Here is a 23,359-nt window from a genome sequence, read left to right as displayed (position 1 = left end):
AAGACTACCAATATGCTGTGGACAGTGGTGTTGGCAATTCAGTAGGTGGCATGCTTACCAATGAGTCAGCATTGAACAAGTGCTCCAAGAATGGTGTTAGGAAACATTGTGAAGCTGGATGGGACGTCTTTCATGCAAGATCTAGAACTGGGAACCTGCCCACTGATGATCACTGGGGAGCCAAAGGCACTCTTTAACCTTTTCTCCACTACAAAAATAAAAACCATGTTTAAACATGGCTGTAGCCACATCATGTTAGAGTAGGATTCATGCATAGGGAAGAAAAGGTTTAAAAAGGAAATAGATAAATTCATGGAGGATAGGTCCAGTGATGATCTGCCAAAATCTTAACAATGGGTTCCCTCCTCACCCCATGAGAGGGTCATTGCTCACCCCCACCCCCTGGGACTCCTGCCCCATCCAGCCCCCCTGCGTTCCTTGACCCCCCCCCCCAGGACCCCTGCCCCATCCACTCCCCTCCCTGTCCCCTGACTGCCCCCAGAACTGGGCAGGAGGGTCTCATGGGCCACCGTAGTGGGTGCCCACCCCACCCCTAAGAGCCAGAGGGACCTGCCGGGGGACGAGGTGTGGAGTCCCGGCGATGCTTACCTGGGGCAGCTCCCAGGAAGCATCCGGCAGGTCTCTCTGGCTCCTAGGGGCAGGGGAGCGTATCTAGGGGGGAGCAGGGGGAGCGACTGGTCACCCCACTGATCACATCAAAAGTGGCCCCTTAGGCTCCGACTCCGTGGGTTCTCTGGGGCTGGAGCACCCATGGGGAAAATTTGGAGGGTGCAGAGCACCCACCGGCAGCTCCCCGACCCGTGCCCAGCCCCAGCTCACCTCACCTCTGCTCCGCCTCCGCTTCCTCCCCTGAACGTGCCGCCCCGCTCTGCTTCTCCACCCCCCCCCCGGCTTCCCGCAAATCAGCTGTTCCCCTGCGCACGCCCCCTCCCCGGGTTACCTGTTGCGGCACGGGCACCCGTCCTCGCACCCCTCCCGCCCCAGCTCACCTCCGCCTCCCTGGGCCTGAGGGCGAAGCCGCCGCCTGCTTCTCAGCCCACCCCGGCTTCCCGCGCGAACAGCTGATTCGTGGGAAGCCTGGGTGGGAGAAGCAGAGTGGGGTGGCGCGTTCAGCGGAGGAGGCGGAGGCGGAGCAGAGGTGAGCTGGGGGTGTGGCGGGGAGCTGCCAGTGGGTGCTCTGCACCCACCAAATTTTCCCCTTGGATGCTCCAGTGCTGGGGCACCCATGGAGTCGACGCCTAAGGTGCCACTTTTGGCCGGTTGTTAAATTTAGAAGCCCTTTTAGAACCGGTTGTCCCTCACGGAACAACCGGTTCTAAAAGGGCTTCTAAATTTAATGGATCACTTGATGATTATCTGTTCTGTTCATTCCTTCTGGGGCAGCTGGCATTGGCCACTGTCTGAAGACAGGATACTGGGCTAGCTGGACCATTCATCTGACCCAGTATGGCCATTCTTATGTTCTTACCTCAAGAAAACAAACTTTGTAAAGGCATGTTATTAACTTGTTTAACCCTACTAGCTACCAAGGCTAAAGCATGATGATGTTTTATTCCTGTATGACTGGATAGAAAAAAAAACCACCTTCATAACATTTGGCCATAACAATGTTGATTATGGTTATTTTTATAAAGAGATATTTGTAAAGAATAGGGGAGATGAACTTCAGTGTCCTGTCCAAATTTCATCTGATATTTTTTTTCTGCCTATATAGCTTACCCAGCACATTTTACTGAATAATGACATTCTTCACTTCCTGCCCTCAAACTATCAAGTAGCATTGCTGTGCTCAGTTAAACAAATGCCAGATTTCACCCTGGAGCTAGCTGCCTTTCCATAGCTGAAATGATCTTGTCTGTACAGTTTGTAAAGCACTTTGAGACCCTTTGGGAGAAAAGGTTTCATATGAAGCCGTGCCCATCATCATATTGTGGAAAACTTTCAGGTTATTTACAGTACCTCTCAGAGGATTTGTATTGTAATCTTTTCTGCCTGGTGTCCCAAGGAACTAAGGTAATACACAGAAATATTTGTTTAACCGGAAGGTTTGCTCTTTTCCAGCCTTACTCCTCTTATTGATCCTGCAGTGGCGACAATACATTACAGACAAGTAGGACTTATATTACATGATACAATTGTGTTGCAGGATCAGAAGAGAGCAGCAGCAGTAAGATGTCACCCATGCACAAACCACCTGCATCTCCACGTATTCCTGCTTACTGGTTTCTGAGCTCTTCTGCTCATTGTCTATATAGAGGGACGGGGCTGACTGGAAATCCACATTTGGATGGCATGGTTCCTCCTTTTGCTAGGTTAACAAACAGAAAGGAGCAAAAGAATTAGGGCTTAATCTATTGTGGTATCTACACTGAGCTTGTCTACATTTCAGTGCTAAACCCTGTTCAGCCCCCAGTCAGCTAACGTGATTGCTGACAATCATGTTCTGACACAATTGTATACTGCAGGCCAGGCCTGCTAGAACAGAAGAATCACAGGAAGCGGGATCGAGCACAAAAATATTAAAAATCTTCATTATTAGCAAAATAGACAATAAAATGTTCTTTCTCCAGCCAAATTTGCTTATGTGGAGAATTTCTCTTTAGGTTTGCTATTTGAACACAGTTCCTAGTCAAGGATTTATTCATAAAACGTATCAAATCAACCTAATGGAAAAAAGCAAGCAGTGCACTGAACTGAATGCATGAGTTGCAAATATTCACCTAACAGGGATTTGAAATGCACACAAGTTATTTTGGAATTTCTTTAACGTATCTGTGATGTGCAAGTGTGTTGTTTCCAAAAGTGATCTGTTTTATTCTTCTCATCAGAATCATTTCATCCATTTCCTTTTCCACTGATCTAGTAGAGTCATTTGAAACAGACCTAGAAAAAGAGTTAGAAATCTTTTTTTTTCAAATGGTGCCAGAAGTCTGATGTTTAGGTGCTAGAACTATGGACATTGTTTGGGGCACTGGGCTAAATCTTCTTTCATTTTCACCTGTGTAGACTAGGAGAATTGAAGCACGTGGAGCTACACAGTGAAAAACTAAAATGAGAAGAGTCGGGCCCTCTCCATTTTTATCAAATTTATTGGTTAAGTGATTGTTTAGTTAACATGTTTTTGCCATTTGCAGTAGTATGGACATCTTAATATCAGGAATTTATGATTAGATCCAAAATAAGGAAACCAAGTAATAGCTAATTCTAGCATGCGTGCATAACCTCCTTCTTGAAATACAAGTTATTGGGCTCAATATAGGGGTAACTGGGCAAAATGTACATGGGATATACAAGAGGTCAGACTACATGATCTAATGGTCCCTTCTGGCCTTAAACTCTATGGATCTATGAAAAGAGAAAGGAAAGAGTTCCTTTTTGTATTGGAAAATACTTCTGGAAAATATGAAAAGTTTACTCTACATAGAGGTTATGCAATTTAGTGTTTACAAGCAAGAGCAATTAGGTGGATGGTGTTAGCAGCTTCTGAAGTACTGAACAGGATTTTTCAGCTCTTCAAGTTTCCTTTTAGACTTGGGAAGAAAGGCTGGACATTTGGTTTCGGCCATGCGAAGTGTAGCCTGATGGTGAGAAATCTGGGAGGAGATGTTGGAGAGGCAGGATAATACAGAGGTGTTTACGAGTCTTCACTAGTGCATGTAAAGTGCCTGAAAATCATGAGACAGAAGGCACTAGAAATGCAAAGTATTATTATTAAATAATCACACAGCACTTACTTGGCAATTTTTTTATTAATTGGTGTCCTTATTGTTTTGCCTTCTTCAGTTGTACTTCCCCAGTCTGAGCAATTTGAAAGGGGCCTAGAGCCTGCGGATGTTGAAAAACTGAAAAATAATTAAGCCTCCACACTGACATTTGTTCCTCAATTTCCCCTGCTAATTTATCACTTAACTGACAGCAACCTAGCCTATATTTGACACCCCAGCTTCATGGCAGTGTCAGGTAGTACAGAACTTGATATTACTTCAAGTCAAAGTGATGGTATCCAGGCTCCTTACTGCATCTTGTCATTTTCAAAACTGAGCAGCCAAGCAAACATAGACTAAGGAGGGAGAGGAAGGTTTCTTTATGAAACAGTGTTCTCACCATTTGAGCAAATTTAATTGTTAACAGAATACCAGTTATGTTTCATACTTTTCCTGAATTTCATTTCAGAGTCGGAGGCTGTATGATTTGTCATCTAAAGCAAAATAAAATGGGAGCTGGGAAATTTCTACTTCAGTAAGTGGTTGAGCCACTAACATCCCTGTGACCTTGTAGAAACTCACCCAACTCCCTAATGTTTAAATCAAACAAACTGAAAATTCGGTAGTGTTGCAATAGGTTAGGACAGTAGGAGGCCATGTGTCCTAACTAGACCTGTTCACCTTTGTTGTGTTAGTACCTCATAAATGCCATCCATGCCTGTGTCCTTTAGTGTTATGCATTATAACCATATCCTCTCAAGTCCTTATATTTCAATACATTACAGTTGGTGTTGGTAGTAATACAGTTAAAGTTGCTCAAGTTATGTATAACAGAATGATTCTGAATGGGTGTACAAATAGAGTCCTCCTAAACTATTTCACATCTCTTTCAACTCCTCCTACCTCTCAAGATTTGCAGGAAGGTCTCCAGTTTGACCTGTGACACAATATTCAAATAATTAGGATATTCTTAATGTGGAAACTGCTCTCCAAGACATTAGTACCTCTACTAGCATAATCTTGATTTTCCTATCTTACCCTCAGTTATAATCCAAGAGACCCTTTTATCATCTTTGTTGCCCACTTTGATACCCACTTTTCAGTTCAGTAAACTTCAGGTACCATGGTCCTCAACACTGTACAAAATACTCCTAGCCTTTTGTTCAGCAATATCATTCATGCTGTCTTACAGGTTGCATTCCACTTATTTGCATACATTCCAGCACTTGGTTTGCTTTTGTTTCTGCTGCCAGACACCAGGAAGTATATGCTTATCTCCACCATTTCCCTATACCCGCTCTTTTAAAATTTGCAACAGTAAAAACACAGAATACTTTGGAAACTAGTTACCACATCTGCTCTCATTTTGAGTTGTCACCAGTGAATGACAATAAATACTTACTACCAGATTGTGCTATCACTGAATGGGTCAAACATGTTAACAAAGTAAGAGGTTTCTGTTTACATGCATCGTGACTGTCCACACTCATGGCAAGGGACATATTGACAAAGTACAAAATTTAAAACATATGGCTTCCCATTACTGCAGAAGAAACTTTTCAGGATTCCAGCAATTACAGTTTCCTCAGTTACTATCTCATCAAGTAAATTTTTTTCCTTTTAAAATAAAGTGTTTGCTGATTTTATTACATTAACTTAACCTATTATGTAGCCAGACTGAAAGCTGTACTCCCGTATAATAGAAGTCAAATAGATAGATCATCTTTTGCTGGTTTGACACTATTAGATTAAATGTTTTATAATAAAAAGCTCAAGGCTACAAATTCAGAAAGTTGTATTCTTATTTAAAGGAAAAAAGGGACAATGGCACCTCATTATGTGTTGTTTCAATGTCAAGCACTGAATCTGTAGAATCTTCAGATGCCCCTACATGCAGTCTATGCCATCCTGATATTCATCAGACATAAGGAATCTGAATCATTTCTGTCTTTGCAACCAGCAAACTGGAGGTTGTAAACTGCTGGAAAGTTTGAAAAATAAAATAAAAAGTCTTCCATTAGCAATCAAGTTAAATGTTAAATCAAGCAACTTCACCCAACCAAAATGCAACTAAAGTGGCAGCACTACTTGAAGGTTATCATCACTCAAAATTTCCAAATAATGGTAAGATTTGGTATAAAGATTTTTTTAATAGAGGGCTGTAGCACTGTATAAATGATCTGAACAATGTAACTACAGCTCTAGGGAAATACCATTCTAAGGCTATGTCTACACTACACAGCTTTTAATGTCTAACAAGTTTCTAGACATTAAATAGTCACACTATTGTAGTGGCACAAACTAGTGTAACTAATGCCTGAATTTTCAGAAATGCATGCCCAACACTACTGTGCATGGAAACTGGGGATTTGCACGCAAATATACAATACGTACTGTACTGATATTGTGTATGCACAAGGGAATGTAGAAGTGCATACACACTTTTTAGGATTTCCACCTTCAATCTGTCTCTAGGAAATTATTATTCTATAAATAAATATTTTATTTTACAAAATGAGTTTGGCTATTTTTAAAGATGAACAGTAAGAAGAACTGTTCTAAATATTGCTTTTATGCTTACACATGTTAACGGGACAGGGTGGATGGAACATGCTTTTAAAGCGATTCTTCAATGCAAGTTATTACTTTCCGTGGAAGAGAGAAAAAGGACCTTATTTCACCATATACTTCTCAGGCCATCGACCTGATGAAACCACAAAAATGGATGTCCATTTCTACACTATATCACTTAGTCTCCATTAAAGTATGCAAGTCAATTAAAAAGTTAGGGGCGTTGTATAGTAAGAGGCCATTGGCCCATTGTTCATTTTCTACTAGCTCTAAAGGTAAAGCTCATTGAGGTTTGAAAACACTCAGTTCTCTAGTCTAACATATCCAATAAGATGTTTGCAGAACTTAGAGACATGTTGGACTCATTCAAACAATCTAAACTTCAGAAGTTGTTGGTTTTAGGAATTTATGTCAATTAGTATTCATGACATTACAAAAACCACTTTATTTAGTAAATATTAGTGAGTCTTCTAAGACAGGGGATCTCACAACAAATTTTTTGATGGCTTCAGAGTGCGGCCACCAACTCTTCCTGGTGGCTGGTCTGACAAATTTTCCTAAAATACTTAATTAACTTTAGGAAAAACAAATAAATAAGCACATATGCATGTCCAAAGCATTGTAATTTATTTATGTAGGGTTTTTTCCCCCTGCAGACTCAATAATAAAAACAATGTACAGTTGTATTTTGGTATCTCAGCCCCCGCTGCCATCCCCAGCCCCCCACAGATCCCTCCCCAGGCTCCCAATCACTCCCCTGCTCCCCTGGACCTCACATCCCAGGCTCATCCCACTCCATGCCTCTTGACCACGGTGCCTGGTAAGGCCGGCACTGCTGAAGTGCCATTGCCGTGGGCTGAAGCCCAGAGCGGGAGCCCTATGGCTGGAGCCAAGGGAGGGTCCAAGGGGGCCTGAAGCTTCACCAGCCGGCATGGGGGAGTGAAGCCCAGAGCCCCGGAGCTGAAGATTGGCAGGGGGAGGAGCTGACGCATGGAGCCCACTGTCAGAGCTCCAGGGCTCAAGGAGGGGCTGAAGCCCACTTCTGACTGAACCAGGGGAGGGGGCTGAAGCCCACCTCTGGAGTCCTGCAGCTGAAGGGGGAAAAATGGGGGCTGAAGCCCTCCCCTGGAGCATCTGGACACTGCAGGGATGCGCTTCTGTTTGACCCCTCCCCCATCTCTGCCCAGGAGGCTGTCATGGCCACAGGAAAACACTCAGGTGACCGCATGTGGCCACAGTGGCCGCATTTGAGAAACACTGTACTTCTGTAGATACAGCACTACCCTTAAAAGATGCAAGAATATTTTACATTTATGGGTATTAGTGCATTTGGTATACTACAATATTATAAAGTGTTACTAAGCTCTATTCTTATGACACAAAGATCCACTGAAATTAAAACTTCCCGTCACCTCAAAGAGAGGCTTTTTATAGTTAAAAAGGTAAAGAAATATATAGTGAATCTACTGGGCAAGCTGGTCAGATAGGAAAACTTGTATTAAAAAGACATACTGGCAATCATCTTATTTTTACTTTATTAAAAAAATACTCTGCAGTTCTTTAGTGCTTTTCATCCAAGGATCTCAAATTCCTTATGAATTAAGCTTCATAACACTTCTCCAGTAAAAGATTATTATTCCAAGTGGGAAAACAGACATAGAAATTGAGTGACTGTCAGTGAGAAAGCCACGGTCAGATTACCCATTTCCCTGCTGCGCCTACTCCATTAAAGACCACACCTCCTTACCATTGTGTTATGCAAACTTGATTGAAATAAATACTAAATTATCTTTATTTGCAAAAATTATTACAGAAGGGAAATGCACGCACCTATCTGAGAGCAGAATTCAGCCCACTAAGACTGTGTAATGTAGGCTGAAAGAATACTGTAAATGTCACTTCAAAATAACCTCTCCACAAACTCATACTCACTTGAGCATGCATCATGTATTTTAAATGATTAGTGTCTTGCTTTTATTTTTTTTCAGACTTAGCACAAGCCTGAAGCTAAGGAATTCAATTGGATTCTGGTCAAATAAAAAAAACTGATGTCAGTTAGCAATTTTTTATGAAAGAGATTCAGATCCACATGGCCAGCCTCTGTATTAAGTTTTGATTCCATATGATCTGAAACAGCTGAGATATGAAACCCAGGAAAATCATCATTCATTAATATATAGTATAAAGAGTCGCCAGTATTTCATAGTAAAGAGTGCATGCCTAACAGCATGCTCAAGTGAGTACTTTCCCCAAATACAAGTAATCTGGCAGTTTATATATATAAATATTAAAACAAAAAAGAGGCCTATATGTCATTTCTAAGTGTCCTTAAACCCTGTCCTCAATACAAGTTTTAACCATATTTGTAACCAGTTCTTGACATGCCTGGCTTGTGTCTACACACCACACAGGCTGTGGCTACACCAAAGTTTAAATGAAATCTCCCGCTATTGCAGCTCATTGCTTGTATTATTACTATGCTTGGCAGAACTGACTATTTTAAAAAAAATAATTTTGGCAGATAATATAGAGGTTTATTTTTAAGCATTTGTTTAGATTTGTATTTATTTAAATTTTCATCTTTGCAGGAAATTGTTAGGGGTGGGTGGGGGGTGAGAAGAGGGCGGTGGTGGTCCAGACAATAATTATTTAATGACAGTAGATGTTGAGATGCAAAAAGTTAAAGCTACCTAAATGGCATCCCTGCTTCAGCTCCGCTAAGCCAGCATTACAACACGCTTTATACACATTGAGGTGGGACTCTAATAAGTTCTCAAGCAGCATTTTTCTCATTTTGCCTATCTATAAATTTCAGTTAGTATTGCCGGAAATATTGTTTCATCAGTTTGTGCATGTCTGGTGAAATCAACGTTTCCTGACATTTACCAATAAAAATCTAATTCTTCAAAGCATAATTGTTACCAATGGTGGGAGCTCGAGTGTAGAGTGGCTGCTATCATTTTTTACACTACGCCATCTACTTCTGCTCAAAGTGGTCCTACATGACCTACAGTGATTCAAATGCTGGCAACCACTAGCACCTTGTCTATACTCCCACTGCTACTACCTACCCCTTGTGGAGCTGCATCAGTGGGAAGTTTTAAGGAAAGTGCCAGAGTAGACAAGGCCACACAGGTTGACGCGCTAGTACTACGGTCTTGTCCGCACCAGGAAAATCTCTCTGCTTTTCTGCACTGGTGCAGCTCCATTGTAGAAGCTGTAGTATAGGAAAGCACAGGCATTTTTACCACTGTGTTGTCTAACCCACACTCTGTCTATACCTGAAATAGCCAGCATGGCGACACGTCCTTATCCAGTCCTGACACCCCATTCATTTGGAAAAGCAGTTGCCGAGGAAAAAGCTACAGGTTTTACGCAGCCGAACATTCTTTTGGATTACTCAGATAATTGAGAGGATTGCTGCTCTCTGTCCAAATATGGATAAGTCATGCTTAACATTAGCATTAGCTGGAGAGTGCTGAGACTCCAAACAGGAAAAAAATAGCTGTAGCTATAAGATGCTCTACACAGCACCAAGAGCACTTCAGGTTAATGAAGTGAATTAACCACCCTTTTTGACTGACCTTCCTTGTATACTAAATATATCTGGAAATAAACAATTTTCTATTCTTCTTTGCGCTAAACTCCCTGCAGAAGTTACAGCGTAATTTCCTAGATCTCTATAGTAGTTGATCTGTGGGCCTGTTTTGGTGGAAAGGAAAAACACAACACTGAGACGTCTGTTTTGAGGAAAGCCCACAAAAATTAAAATGGACTTTACAAATGGATTCAAGATGAAGAAAGGTAGGCTGCAATTTGAGCCAACTATCCTTAGCAATAGCAACTTGCTTAGTACATCTTATTATAAAGGAAAATTAGCCCTTAGCTAAAGAATCATTAAACACCCATGCTTAATCCTGTAACTAAAATAGCACTTAAGATATAGCTAGTTTACCAGGATTTCACCTATGATATAAGGGAAGCAAATGGGCCACTCTTATTGGTTTAAAGTGCATCCAGCTGTTTGGAAATGAAAAGCAAACCCCCCCCCAAAACTCAACAATCTCAAATTTTAACTACGATGTTAGTGAATAAAAACGGAGAACACATTTTGAGGAGTGGGAAGAAAAGGAAAAGAAATTTTCAGGGCTTTGAAGAAGAAAACTCCAGAGCTTTTACCTCTTGCTCTTCTGCTTCTGAAGAAACAAATCTAATGGGGCTCACATCCAACCCTGCTGTGAATACATTCAGATTTCAAAAGGTAAATTATACCAAGATATTATTCATTGTATTATGCAAACATCTAAAATGCAAAACTTTGCTCGGCAGGTTGGACAAGGCACTTGGCTTGATAGCCAGGTCTCTGGGTGCTGCTGATCCTGCCGGCTGGCAAACCATTTCCCCATGCAAGTCAGGCACCACATAGGACGACAGTAGCATTGCTGGCATTCTCCTTCGTTTGGCTCTTGGCAATTTTTAACAAGCTTGATGTTTGCATTAGTCTGCATACACCCTATACATGGCTCCAGCTCCTATAGAAAGAGAAAAAGGGTAAAAAAGCATAACTGTATAGCAAATTATTGCTCTTCAACAACATTTACGAAGGTACTTGAAATGTAATGTTTGTTATGTATTCTCCTTCCCCCAAAAGGAAGGAAGATATATTGGGTGAAATCCTAACTCCAATGAAGTTAATGGGTGTTTTTCAAGACGGCCAGGATTTCACCCCCTGGGAGTTTTCCAGCAAATTTTGTATAACTGAAAAGGACAGACTATCTGGGCATTTATCCACAGTTAATCATGTTGGGTGTGCACCTGCAGCCCCCTTGGGAAGGTGCAGGCTGGAAGAACAGTTTTTAATGGTTTTATTAACAATAATAATTTGCATCGCCATTGGGCTTTCCAGCCCAGACCCTCAAAGCATTTATGTGGTCCAGCAGATAGGGCACTAAACTGGGAGGATTACACCTGAGTTCTACTCTCAGCTTTTTCAATCATTAGTGTGGCCCTGGGCAAGTCACTTAACCACTCAGTGCCTCACTTTGCTCATCTGTAAAATCTTTATCATACTTACCATACTTTGTACAGCACTTTATAAATGAAAAGTGCCAAGTAGTATTTACAATCAAATTAGCCTCATAATTCCCCTTCAAGATATTATCTACATTTTACAGAGGGGGAAAGCTCAGGCACAGAGGGATTGAGTACATTGGTTAGAGTCACTCAGAAAGTCAGTCTCAGAGCTAGGGAGATATCCTAGATCTCCCAATTCCCATTTCTGTGTTTTAACCCCCAAATCATCACCTCTCTTTTTCAATGTAGACCATTACTTATGGTATCCGTCAGTATCAAACCAAAACCCATAAGCACAAGTACTTTATACCTAAAGATACCACAAGCTAAAAGGACTGAAATAAAGTGATTCTCTCTCAACCCAATAACTGTACAGTTCTGAGCCTGAAGGTTTGTTTCCATTGACACTTGGTCCTTATTATTACTGAAGAAAAGATTCAAAATATTATTTATAATGAAAATAAGATCCAGATTAGGAATCATTTCAATGCATTAAAGGATAATAGCCCAGATCCATAAAGATGTTTAGGCACCTAATTTCCACTGATTTCAAAGGACATTGGGTATTTAAAAACCTTTAAGGACCTGGGCCCAGATCTAAAGTAACTTAGCTCTCCAGAAATACAAGATGTAAGGTGTGAGACTAGCTAAGGCAAATTGTCAAGACAGGGTATGCCCATCAATTTCAATTATTAATAGGAATCGTGACTCTAGCTCTCTAGACAACACATGGAAATGTAACTCCATCATTTCCAAATTCCCCAGGTAAAATCCTAGCGTTGACATTACATTAAAATAAAACTCCTTATTATGATATTTCCCATCCTCCCCCAAACTTAATCAATCAATGGCTTCTCTTGGAGCAAACACCAGAAAAAACAGCCAGGTTTACTTTACTAAATATTTACTGAACTGTAAGATAAACACTATGCAAACACAGTAATCATAGATTTGACTAAGCCAGAAACTACAATTATTATAATGTCAAGTGATTAGAAACTCCTACCTGATTGCTGGGAACAGGGTATGTCTGATTAATTTCCACCAGCGATGTAAAGGTTTCCAGAAACAAGTCACTGAGGCTCTGATGGATCACAACGTTAGCTGCGTTACGGATCGGAGCATGAAGTTTCTCTCGTAGTTCCCCATACTCTGAGGAGTTCAACCTAAAGAAAGGATGGAACAGAATGTCACCTCATCATCCATTTAAGTAAGAAGATAAAATTTATCTTGCTTGCTACTTTGAAGCATAACATCAAAGAAGTGAATACCTAGAAAAGTTGTGTAGCGTGGTGCAGTCTGGTATCTAGTCAGAATAAATACACTTTGGGCTTTTTTTTTTTTTTTTAATAGGTAGTAAAAGGAAAAACTTTATTTTCCTTTATCCACAGGTCAAGACAAACCCTGAAACCCTAAACTCATTCACTCTTTTTTAATTGCTGTGGTTGGTTCATGCGGGACCATATTTTCAAAACTGGCTTCTCGTCTTGAGTGCCTAACTTGAGACACCTTTGGCTTGTTTCTTCAGAGATGCTGTGCACCAACACTGCCACTGATTTCAGATGGAGTTGCAGGTGTATGACACCTTGGAAAATCATGGCCAAGTTCAGTCAAGCTGGGGTTCCAAAAATTGGGACACCGCAACCCTGAAGCCACTTCTGAAAATGTTGGTCTTAAGCATGCACGAAAGGGGTTAGTCTGACAATACTGAAGGGTGAAGCCATCCCTTTAGCTACAGGGCAGATATAACCTGGATAGTGTGTGCTTTTCACACTGGCCATCATCATGCCTCAACCAGACCGAGATGCACGGCTACTAGGGCCAAGAGTGTAGTTTGGACTTCATCCCCATTCAAGTCCTTGGCTTCTTTGCCAAGACTGCCAATAGGGGCCATACAAGAGATGAATTAAAATATTACATAAAACCAAAATAAACCTTGTTCACCAGTAAGTGGAAACCAACTTACTGAGTCTCTGCAGGATTTACATATGTTACCTTGTCCAGTCCCTCCCCCGCCCCATTTGCACTCACTCATTTATATCACGTCTAAATTCTAGTTTGTAAGCTCTCTGGGGCAGATATCAGTTTAGTTATTGCTCCTGTCAGGCACATATCACATAGCTAGGTGCAATATAAATAAATAAATTAGGGCTGTCGATTAACTGCAGTTAATTCACACGATTAACTAAAAAAAAGAATCGTGATTAATCGCAGTTTTAATCGCACTGTTAAACAATAGAATACCAATTGAAATGTATTAAATATTTTGGATGTTTTCCTACATTTTCATACATATTGTATTCTGTGTTGATTGAAAACAAAGTGTATATTATTTTAAAAATGATAAACAAAAGAAACAGTATTTTTCAATTCACCTCATACAAGTACTGTAGCGCAAGCTCTTTGTCATGAAAGTGCTACTTACAAATGTAGATTTTTGTTACATAACTGCACTCAAAAACAAAAAACAATGTAAAATTTCAGAGCCTACAAATCCACTCAGTCCTACTTCTTGTTCAGCCAATTGCTAAGACAAACAAGTTTGTTTACATTTACAGGAGATAATGCTGCCCTCTTCTTATTTACAATGTCACCAGAAAGTGAGAACAGACATTTGCATGGCACTTTTGTAGCCGGCATTGCAAGGTATTTATGTGCCAGATATGTTAAACATGCCCCTTCATACTTCGGCCACCATTCCAGAGCACATGCTTCCATACTGATGACGCTCATTAAAAAAAATAATGCGTTAATTAAATTTGTGACTGAACTCCTTGGGGGAGAATTGTATGTCCCCTGCTCTGTTTTACCTGCATTCTGCCATATATTTCATGTTATAGCAGTCTCGGATGATGACCCAGCACATGTTGTTCATGTTGAGAACACTTTCACTGCAGATCTGACAAACGCAAAGAGGGTACCGATGTCAGATTTCTAAAAATAGCTACAGCACTCGACCCAAGGTTTAAGAATCTGAAGTGCCTTCCAAATTCTGAGAGCGACAAGGTGTGGAACATGCTTTCAGAAGTCTTAAAACACCACTCCGATGTGGAAACTACAGAACCTGAACCACCAAAAAAGAAAATCAACCTTCTGCTGGTTGCATCTGATTGAAATAATGAAAATGAATATGCGTCAGGCTGCACTGTTCTGGATTGTTATCAAGCAGAACCCGTCATCAACATGGACCCATATCACCTGGAATGGTGGCTGAAGCATGAGCATCTGGCACGTAAATATCTTGCGACGCCAGCTACAACAGTGCCATGGGAATGCCTGTTCTCACTTTCAGATGACATTGTAAACAAGAAGCAGGCAGCATTATCTCCTGCAAATTTATACAAATGTGTTTGTCTGAGTGATTGGCTGAACAAGAAGTAGGACTGAGTGGCCTTGCAAGCTCTAAAATTTTACATTGTTTTATGTTTGAATGCTTTTTTTTGCACATAATTCTACATTTGTAAGTTCAACTTTAATGGTAAAGAGATTGCACTACAGTACTTGTATTGGGTGAATTGAAAAATACTATTTCTTTTGTTTTTTACAGTGCAAATACTTGTAATCAAAAATAAATATAAAGTGAGCACTGTACACTTTGTATTCTGTGTTGTAATTGAAATCAATATATTTGAAAATACGGAAAATATCCATAAATATTTAAACAAATGGTATTGTTATTAGCAGTTCAATTATTAATTGCGATTACTTCTTTTAATCGCTTGACAGCCCTAAAATAAATAAATAAAGTGTGCTAATAGTGCCAACCATTGTACTGCTTTGTATGTAGCATTATGGGTAACACAACTGAGATTTCATGTTTCACATAGGCTATACCTACAATCATTAGATGGTAACAACTCTGTGTCACTACTGTCCAGCAACATTGATCGGGTCCACATTAGGTTATTTTTGCTAAAGTTTCCCACTCTTGCTACCACCAGTTCAGCTCCGGAGGTGGTAGCCACAGTGGCAATGCTAGTTAAGATATGGCTCCTGGTGGCCCCCATTGTTTTAAGCACTGCTCAGCACAGGTCACCACAACATGGGGCATAAAACCTGTTGCAGAGGGTAACCTGTCTATAGTAGGGCTCTCATATGTGCTATCACTGGTGGAACTGAACCTGCGGCAGCAAAAGTGAGAAACTGTAGCAAAAAATGTCCTAATATAGACAAGGCCATAGAGGTAAAGGCTCTTCGTCCTATTGCTAATTCTCTGAGCTACCCATGTTCTTTAACTGTGATTTTCCTTTCTAAACCTGCTCTTCCCCCATTTTGAAGCAGCACAGGGATACAGCAATTTTGCTTTAAATAGTGATGGCACACAGGAAAATCGGGATGTGAAAGGCAATTACTGCTGGGTCTTTCTAGGAAACAGAAGCCTCTAACACAAACCCCCTACATTGGGAGAGTAATTTCAGGAGCATGATAAGATCTTATTTGGCAAGTTCCAGAGTAGCAGCCGTGTTAGTCTGTATTCGCAAAAAGAAAAGGAGGACTTGTGGCACCTTAGAGACTAACCAATTTATTTGAGCATAAGCTTTCGTGAGCTACAGCTCACTTCTGTAGCTCACGAAAGCTTATGCTCAAATAAATTTGTTAGTCTTTAAGGTGCCACAAGTCCTCCTTTTCTATTTGGCAAGTGCAGTTTGCAGGGACACAACTAGCTGTTTGGTTCTGTCACAGCCAGAACTGATAAAGAATACTCATCCATTACTGGAAAGAAATCTTTCAAGGCTAAGGCTAAGCTGATTTAACAGATCAAACTCTTGTCTACAGCCATATACTGTAGTCTCTAGTACTCAGCTTTTCAGCCTTTACAAGTTAAGCTTTCACACTGATCATATGTATCTGAAAACAACACACCTTGTTTTGACTACATCTTAACTTCAGTAGACTGAGAATCATTTTGATAGGTAATTTAACCTACGATAAGGTAAAATTAATCCTGCCCCAGCAGAGGGGGCTGGACTAACGGAGCCCTACAGTTCTATTATATTTTAACGTAGGGCTGCAATCACACTGAATATTACTCCGTTCAAGTTACAATATGTAGGAGTCTGTAAAAAATAAAAAAGGAAAAGGAACAGTTCAGGAGGACTGCACCTAGGAGATACTTTAAAAGAGACATTCCTGGGATAACATACATATTTGTAATGTGCTGGCTAGAACGTGTCACCACTGCCCATGGCTGAATGGAATCACATCTGCTCAAGTGTTTGTGATGCTATCTTCTGGTGGCTGCAGACTACAGAGTGGTTAAATGCCCTAACCCCTAATGTTTTCTGAAAGCTCAGGGGGAGAATCAGCTGCATCTGGGAGAAGTCTGAGAAGGGTTTAATGGGCAGGAAGTGGAGTTAACTGGAGCAGCAGGAGAGTGGAGTACTGGAGAGCAAACTAGTGGTGCACAGAGCTTCAGCAGCACACAGGTGCAGGAAGCCTTGCAGTGGTTGGAGAAGCACAAAAGGTGGGATACTAGGAGCAAAAAGGGAAGCCCAAATGTTGTTTAGAACCGCTGGCCAGCTGCAAGATGGTAGAAACTGGGGCTGGGTGTGAGGGTCAATGGAGAGATGTGTAAGAGAAACTGAAAAAAAAAAATCAATCACCTGTATGAGAAAGGCATCATACAGCCCTTTGGAGAGCTACTCCAGTGCACTACTAAATGAAAAATGATAGCTAAAGGTAATATTGCTGATAGCAAGTAGAGGTATTCCTTCAGTGCAAATGGTCGAGGCCTGTGTGTTCAGGGCAGAAGGTCCTAGGTTCTCATGTTGAACATGTGTGATGTATGGGGCCTTGTTCACACAAGTCAATTTTTACAAAAACTTTCCACTGTTGCTAACAATGGTGCAACTCAGCCTGTGGGTATGTACCTATACTGCACACAGGGGGAAGGGGAAATGTTGACATATGTCCTATTATGACTTAGTTATGTTACATCTACATTATACCTATGGAGATTTGCTATTTCTGCATTTTCTTATTACAAGAACTTTCTGACTTTATAAAAACTATTCTTGGTACTAGTTTATTTAGCAAAAGGAAGGCCCTGATACTTCTTTGGAAAAAATTACCAAGGTAAGTGTCTGATTCTTAACAGTGGATGTGACTTTACTATTGCCTCATTAAAACACAATTGAAATAATCAGCTAATGAATAATCTTTATGTCACCACCTTCAAAGCCCTACACACATTTGACCCTCCCTACTTATACCTTTGTCAAGGATTGCATTGAGCTCCTCCCTTCCCCCCACAATCTCCACAGTTCTGCAAATGTTCCAGCTCTGTCAGCTTTTCACAATCACCCTTGTGCCTTCTTCCATGCTTCCTATGACCTCCCTGAGCTACCCTGCAAGGGTCCTGCCTGGTCCACTTTTAAATCTCTCTTAGACACACCTCTGTAATGCAGTAAGTCAAGTTGATTTGTATATAGGTTGTCCATTACTGTGGCCTTTTCCTTAAACTCTGTCTACTTAACTGTCCTTATACTAAGCTCCTAGAAGTAGGGACCATCTGTTTTCAGCGTCTGGCAGATGCCACTGTAAATAAATAACACATTGAAATTGATGGATTAGTATCTTAGATCAGGCCTGAATATATCTGCTATTCTAGTTTAGACTTCAGAGCCCTCTGACACTTACGATTTAGTCTGTCAGTCATATCCACAGGCTGTCCCACAGACTAGAAGCTTACAGATTCAGCCATGTAAATGGACACTGTCAGCTACCTTTTCAAATATATAGTTTTAAATATCCTTTTAGAAGCATGAATAAAAACAAACAACAGGGCATTGTTTGTTTACTCCTTTGTGAGACCAGCATTACTAAGGATGTCAGCATCACTAAAAATAGCCTTTGTTAACTACATTTTGCTGCAGAACTGTAGATTTATCTAGCTCCTACATAAACAGTGACTTGAAAAACAAAAACAGCAATTGAGAGGAACACAGAAAACAGGCATTTAAAATCCAGAGGACATTCACTAAGAACATAAGAATGGCCATACTGGGTCAGACCAATGGTCCATCTAGCCCAGAATCCTGTCTTCTGACAGTGGCCAATGCCAGGTGCCCCAGAGGGAATGAACAGATCAGATAGTCATCAAGTGATCCATCCCCTGCCCCCTTTCCCAGCTTTTGGCAAACAGAGGCTAGGGACACCATCCCTGTCCATCCTGGCTAATAGCCATTGATGGACTTATCCTCCATGAACTTCTCTAGTTCTGTTTTGAACCCTGTTAGTGTCTTGGCCTTAACAACATCTTCTGGCTAGGAGTTCCACAGGTTGACTGCGTGTTATGTGAAGAAATACTTCCTTTTGTTTTAAACCTGCTGTCTATTGATTTCATTTGGTGACCCATAGTTCTTGTGTTATGAGGAGTAAATAACACTTCCTTATTTACTTCACACCAGTTATGATTTTATAGACTTCCATTACATCCCCCATTAGTCATTTCTTTTCCAAGCTGAAAAGTCCCAGTCTTATTATTATCTCCTTATATGGAAACTAGCAGGATTTTAAATTTAAATAAGGTGAAATTTGGGGCCAAAGCTACTTGTCCGCTTCTCTTTAAAATTAGGTTTGTTTGCAATATGTCACCGTGAAAACACAACCACAGCTTGTAAAGGTATGTATGTCTCAAAGGAAGATGGAAATCATGGATGAATCATGGTCAATTTTGCTAGAGTCATTGATTTTTATCACAATTTTGATGGGAGATTTTCCCTTGTTCCCTCTTCTCCCCCATCCCTCACCCATAGCTCTTCTAAGTGGCTTCACTCTCCCTCTTTAACCTGCTCTGGGAATGAGTACTTGTTCCTCTGATTGGCCAATATGCCTTCATTGCCTTACAGAGTAGCAATCTCCCTGAATAGCGTTTTTCCCTGCACCTTTACAGGGCTACACACAACTTTCTCTGTTGGCGGCGAAGGGGAGGTGTCAACACCCTAAAAGTTTTGGGATCTGTCACAGCAGCAGCAGATATGACACATGCGCTTCCCTATCCATCATCAAATGGCATATACTATACACGGCATAACACTGCAAGGTTAATTTGTTTTACCGGATATCAAAAGCTTTCACATAGGGATTAATACTGGCAACACGGATGGTGAGGAACTGCACAGGCATGTTTGAATCAGGTGATAGTTCGTGTTGTCTGGAATCTGTCACTGTCAGATGAATGTCCTGCTGTTGGGCAACATGTAAACTGTAAGTGGTCACTTTAATCACCCAGGTGTCCGTAACAATCACCCTTGCTCCTGGTGCTCCAGTAGCAAACTTGTCAATCCTCCTGAATTCTGTATTGATGGAAGAAGCAACTGCCCGCCAACCAGACTGTGGAAGAGCATGAAAGGCAAGTGTCCGAGCTAAAGGATGGTTATCCCAGCCATTCCGTGACCAGTAATATGCCAGGATGCCAGTGACTGTTGGAGCAAGAACAGCCAGCAAGAAGAATATTTCCCAGCCTTCTGAGGCCTGGTAAAAATAGAAAAGCTGCTTCTCTGGTGCTGCAAAGCACATGCCAATGTAATAACCTGCAAAGAAAGATATTTGCTTTCAGAAGACAATAGAATATATTCACACCAATTGATCTTATAGTTCATCTGGCGGGTGTGCTCAACTCTGGGTGACTTTTTTTTTTTTTTTTTTTTAAGGGTGGTGACTTCAATTTCAACTTTCCTAGCCTGAGACTTTAGAAGAGATTTATTTTTACACAAGTTATACAGTTAGTAAAGGGAGGTCATTACAGTTTGCTGAGTAAATAAGCCCATATCCCTATATAACATATAGTCAAACATAGCCAACTGGGAGTTACCGAGAATAAAAGTAAAGTGGTATGTATATAATATGCAGGTCCCAGAGATGGAATTAACCCCATTATTTAAAGTTTGACAGTTTGGGTTTTTTTTTAAACTTTATAATAAATGGCACTGCACTACCACCCTGAACTGCCTTTCTGTGCTTGCTTCCTTCCCTCTCTGGGGTTAGTTAATCCTGCCAGAGCAGGTCTTCTGATGACAACAACAGACAGAAAGAGTTTTTCGGACAGTGGTGCTGATTGGTTCAGTTTCACAATTCACATGCAGATGTAATTTCATACCTGTGAGTTACAAGATTTCTCCTCCCAAAATGGATTACTTTGTTTAACACTACAGCTCAAGTATTATTTATGTTCACTTACACTGCTTTATTAGAGTGGTGTAGAGACACAGGGCACCATGGTTGGGGTGAATGCAAGACTGTCTTTATTTTCTGTTTACACAGAATTTTACCTCCCTACAACATGCTCCCTAGGGGCCACCCTCAATAGCAGCTCTAAGCGTTCACATCTAATGCCCCAAGCAGAACCTCGCTATTTGCACCATTTTCTGGGAAACCCATTATTGATTACTTCATAATTTGCAGAATCTGACAATCAGTTAGTTAAAAGGTGCTATATCTTACAGTATTTTTTCACTGACATGTAGTTTTGTTTTATTTATAATATTCTGTAATGTCTGAGTAAATATTCTAATAGTGAATTTTTATAAAACAATGAATTCTTAGTAACACCAGATCTCACTAGAGCTGATATTAGATCTCCACTCATAGGCAGGGCAAGACCATTGTTATTTTGGTGCAAATTAATGAGGCTCTGATGCATATGAAGGAGCTGCTTTACCTCACAAGTACTTCAGATGTGTTTGTGGATTTGCTAAAGAGACAGAAGCATGTAAAGACACTGAAGCCATGGACAATCCCTCAACCTTCAAGATCTGGGTCTTGCCTTCCTTCAACTCACACAGCCACACCCACGTCAAGGGGACACAACAGAGCGCATTTTTCAAACTCAGTGCAGACAAGGCTACATTCAGTAAAGAAGTGGGGATGCAAATCACAGCAAGTGAAAGAGATGAGAAGGGGAAACCACTGTGGGGAAACTGACTAAATGATGACAGACCAGGGTCCAGGCTTTCTGCATAGTCACTGCTTGTCACATAGTCACTGAAGGTGCAACGGGACAGTCTGACAACAGAGACTGTACAAATACCTATTTTAATTTGCTGTCACCTTCTTCCTCCTTCTCCATCCCCTCAGTTCTTACCACACGGCCTAGGTATTATCCCCCCACCCCCTTCACCACAGCCCCCTGGCTATTTCCCTCCATCCCCTCTCCTCAAGCTATACTCCCCCATTATCCATAGTTCCTTCGTTAATCTCATCCAACCCCCTAACTGTTCTCCTGCCTGACCATCCTCCCACCCTTCCCTACAGCCCCCTCGCTATCCTTTCCCACTCCCTTTCCTTCCTCCCCCTTGCTACTCTCCCCCAGCACTTTCCCCCTCCTTCCACCAACCCCCCGCCCGCTACTCTCCCCCACCATCTTCCCGTTCCTCCCCCCGGGCCACTCTGGCCCCAGCCCTTCCCCACAGCCGCCTCCCCCCCCCCCGCCACTCTGGCCCCAGCCCTTCCCCCCCCCCCCGGCCACTCTGGCCCCAGCCCTTCCCCCCCCCCCCCGGCCACTCTGGCCCCAGCCCTTCCCCCCCCCCCCGGCCACTCTGGCCCCAGCCCTTCCCCCCCCCCCGGCCACTCTGGCCCCAGCCCTTCCCCACAGCCCCCCCCCCCGGCCACTCTGGCCCCAGCCCTTCCCCACAGCCCCCCCCCCAGCCACTCTGGCCCCAGCCCTTCCCCACAGCCCCCCCCTCGGCCACTCTGGCCCCAGCCCTTCCCCACAGCCCCCCCCCCCGGCCACTCTGGCCCCAGCCCTTCCCCACAGCCCCCCCCCCCGGCCACTCTGGCCCCAGCCCTTCCCCACAGCCCCCCCCCCCGGCCACTCTGGCCCCAGCCCTTCCCCACAGCCCCCCCCCCGGCCACTCTGGCCCCAGCCCTTCCCCACAGCCCCCCCCCCCGGCCACTCTGGCCCCAGCCCTTCCCCACAGCCCCCCCCCCGGCCACTCTGGCCCCAGCCCTTCCCCACAGCCCCCCCCCCCGGCCACTCTGGCCCCAGCCCTTCCCCACAGCCCCCCCCTCGGCCACTCTGGCCCCAGCCCTTCCCCACAGCCCCCCCCCCCCCCCGGCCACTCTGGCCCCAGCCCTTCCCCACAGCCCCCCCCCCCGGCCACTCTGGCCCCAGCCCTTCCCCACAGCCCCCCCCCCCGGCCACTCTGGCCCCAGCCCTTCCCCACAGCCCCCCCCCCGGCCACTCTGGCCCCAGCCCTTCCCCACAGCCCCCCCCCCCGGCCACTCTGGCCCCAGCCCTTCCCCACAGCCCCCCCCCCGGCCACTCTGGCCCCAGCCCTTCCCCACAGCCCCCCCCCCCGGCCACTCTGGCCCCAGCCCTTCCCCACAGCCCCCCCCCCCGGCCACTCTGGCCCCAGCCCTTCCCCACAGCCCCCCCCCCCCCCGGCCACTCTGGCCCCAGCCCTTCCCCACAGCCCCCCCCCCCCGGCCACTCTGGCCCCAGCCCTTCCCCACAGCCCCCCCCCCGGCCACTCTGCCCCCAGCCCTTCCCCACAGCCCCCCCCCCGGCCACTCTGCCCCCAGCCCCCCTTCCCCCCCGCCCCCCCCCGGCCACTCTGCCCCCAGCCCCCCTTCCCCCCCGCCCCCCCCCGGCCACTCTGCCCCCAGCCCCCCTTCCCCCCCGCCTCAGCTGCTTCCCCCAGCCCCGCTCCCTCCATGCCCAGGCCCCCCTCACCGAGCGGCAGCAGGCCGTGGGCCAGCATGGTGCCGGTGCTCCTCCGCAGGTGGTAGTGGACGAAGGCCGCGTCCTCGCTGCCCAGCCAGCCGGCCAGCAGGTTCTGCACGGTGAGCCCGGCCGAGCGGAACTCGTTGGGGGTGAACACGAAGCAGACGGCGAACACCAGGTAGGCCAGCGTGAAGGTCACGGCGGGGCTGTCCATGGCCCCCTCCCGGCCCGCTCCGCTCCAGAGGCGGCTCCGAGTCCGCCTGTGCCCGCCCGGCCCGGCCCGGCCCGGCCCGGCCGCCGCGCAGGGCCCTGGGAGAGGAAGCTG

At 43.8% G+C, this 23,359-nt stretch overlaps 2 protein-coding genes across 2 annotated transcripts in view; one reads left to right on the top strand and one right to left on the bottom strand.

Moving 5' to 3' along the window:
- Window positions 1-6,679: 6,679 nt before the first annotated feature.
- Window positions 6,680-23,295, bottom strand: TMEM129 (transmembrane protein 129, E3 ubiquitin ligase). Its single transcript, XM_074951835.1, has 4 exons — window positions 23,044-23,295; window positions 19,429-19,903; window positions 12,376-12,535; window positions 6,680-10,828 (listed from the first exon to the last, which is right to left on the bottom strand). Exons 1-4 carry the CDS (start codon window positions 23,246-23,248, stop codon window positions 10,580-10,582), a joined length of 1,089 nt encoding a protein of 362 aa, XP_074807936.1. The 5' UTR covers window positions 23,249-23,295; the 3' UTR covers window positions 6,680-10,579.
- The window catches only part of TACC3 (transforming acidic coiled-coil containing protein 3), a 31,373-nt gene continuing 31,077 nt past the window's right edge, over window positions 23,064-23,359 (top strand). Inside the window, exon 1 of the mRNA XM_074951833.1 lies at window positions 23,064-23,212. The gene's annotated coding sequence lies outside the window, so the exon portion shown is untranslated. The remainder of the gene's footprint in view (window positions 23,213-23,359) is intronic.

This window comes from Natator depressus, chromosome 4 (genome assembly GCF_965152275.1).
Source record: "Natator depressus isolate rNatDep1 chromosome 4, rNatDep2.hap1, whole genome shotgun sequence".
Lineage (NCBI taxonomy): Eukaryota > Metazoa > Chordata > Testudines > Cheloniidae > Natator > Natator depressus.
Note: the sequence above shows the minus strand (reverse complement) of the source record. Positions and strands in the feature narration are given on the sequence as shown.

Coding starts and splice junctions, on each gene's coding strand:
- TMEM129 (XM_074951835.1), bottom strand. CDS start 23,248: ATGGACAGCCCCGCCGTGACCTTCACGCTGGCCTACCTGGTGTTCGCC. Junction 12,536..19,428: donor GTGAAAGCTTTTGATATCCG/GTAAAACAAATT, acceptor TCCTTTCTTTAG/GTTGAACTCCTCAGAGTATG. Junction 10,829..12,375: donor ACCCTGTTCCCAGCAATCAG/GTAGGAGTTTCT, acceptor CTCTTTCTATAG/GAGCTGGAGCCATGTATAGG.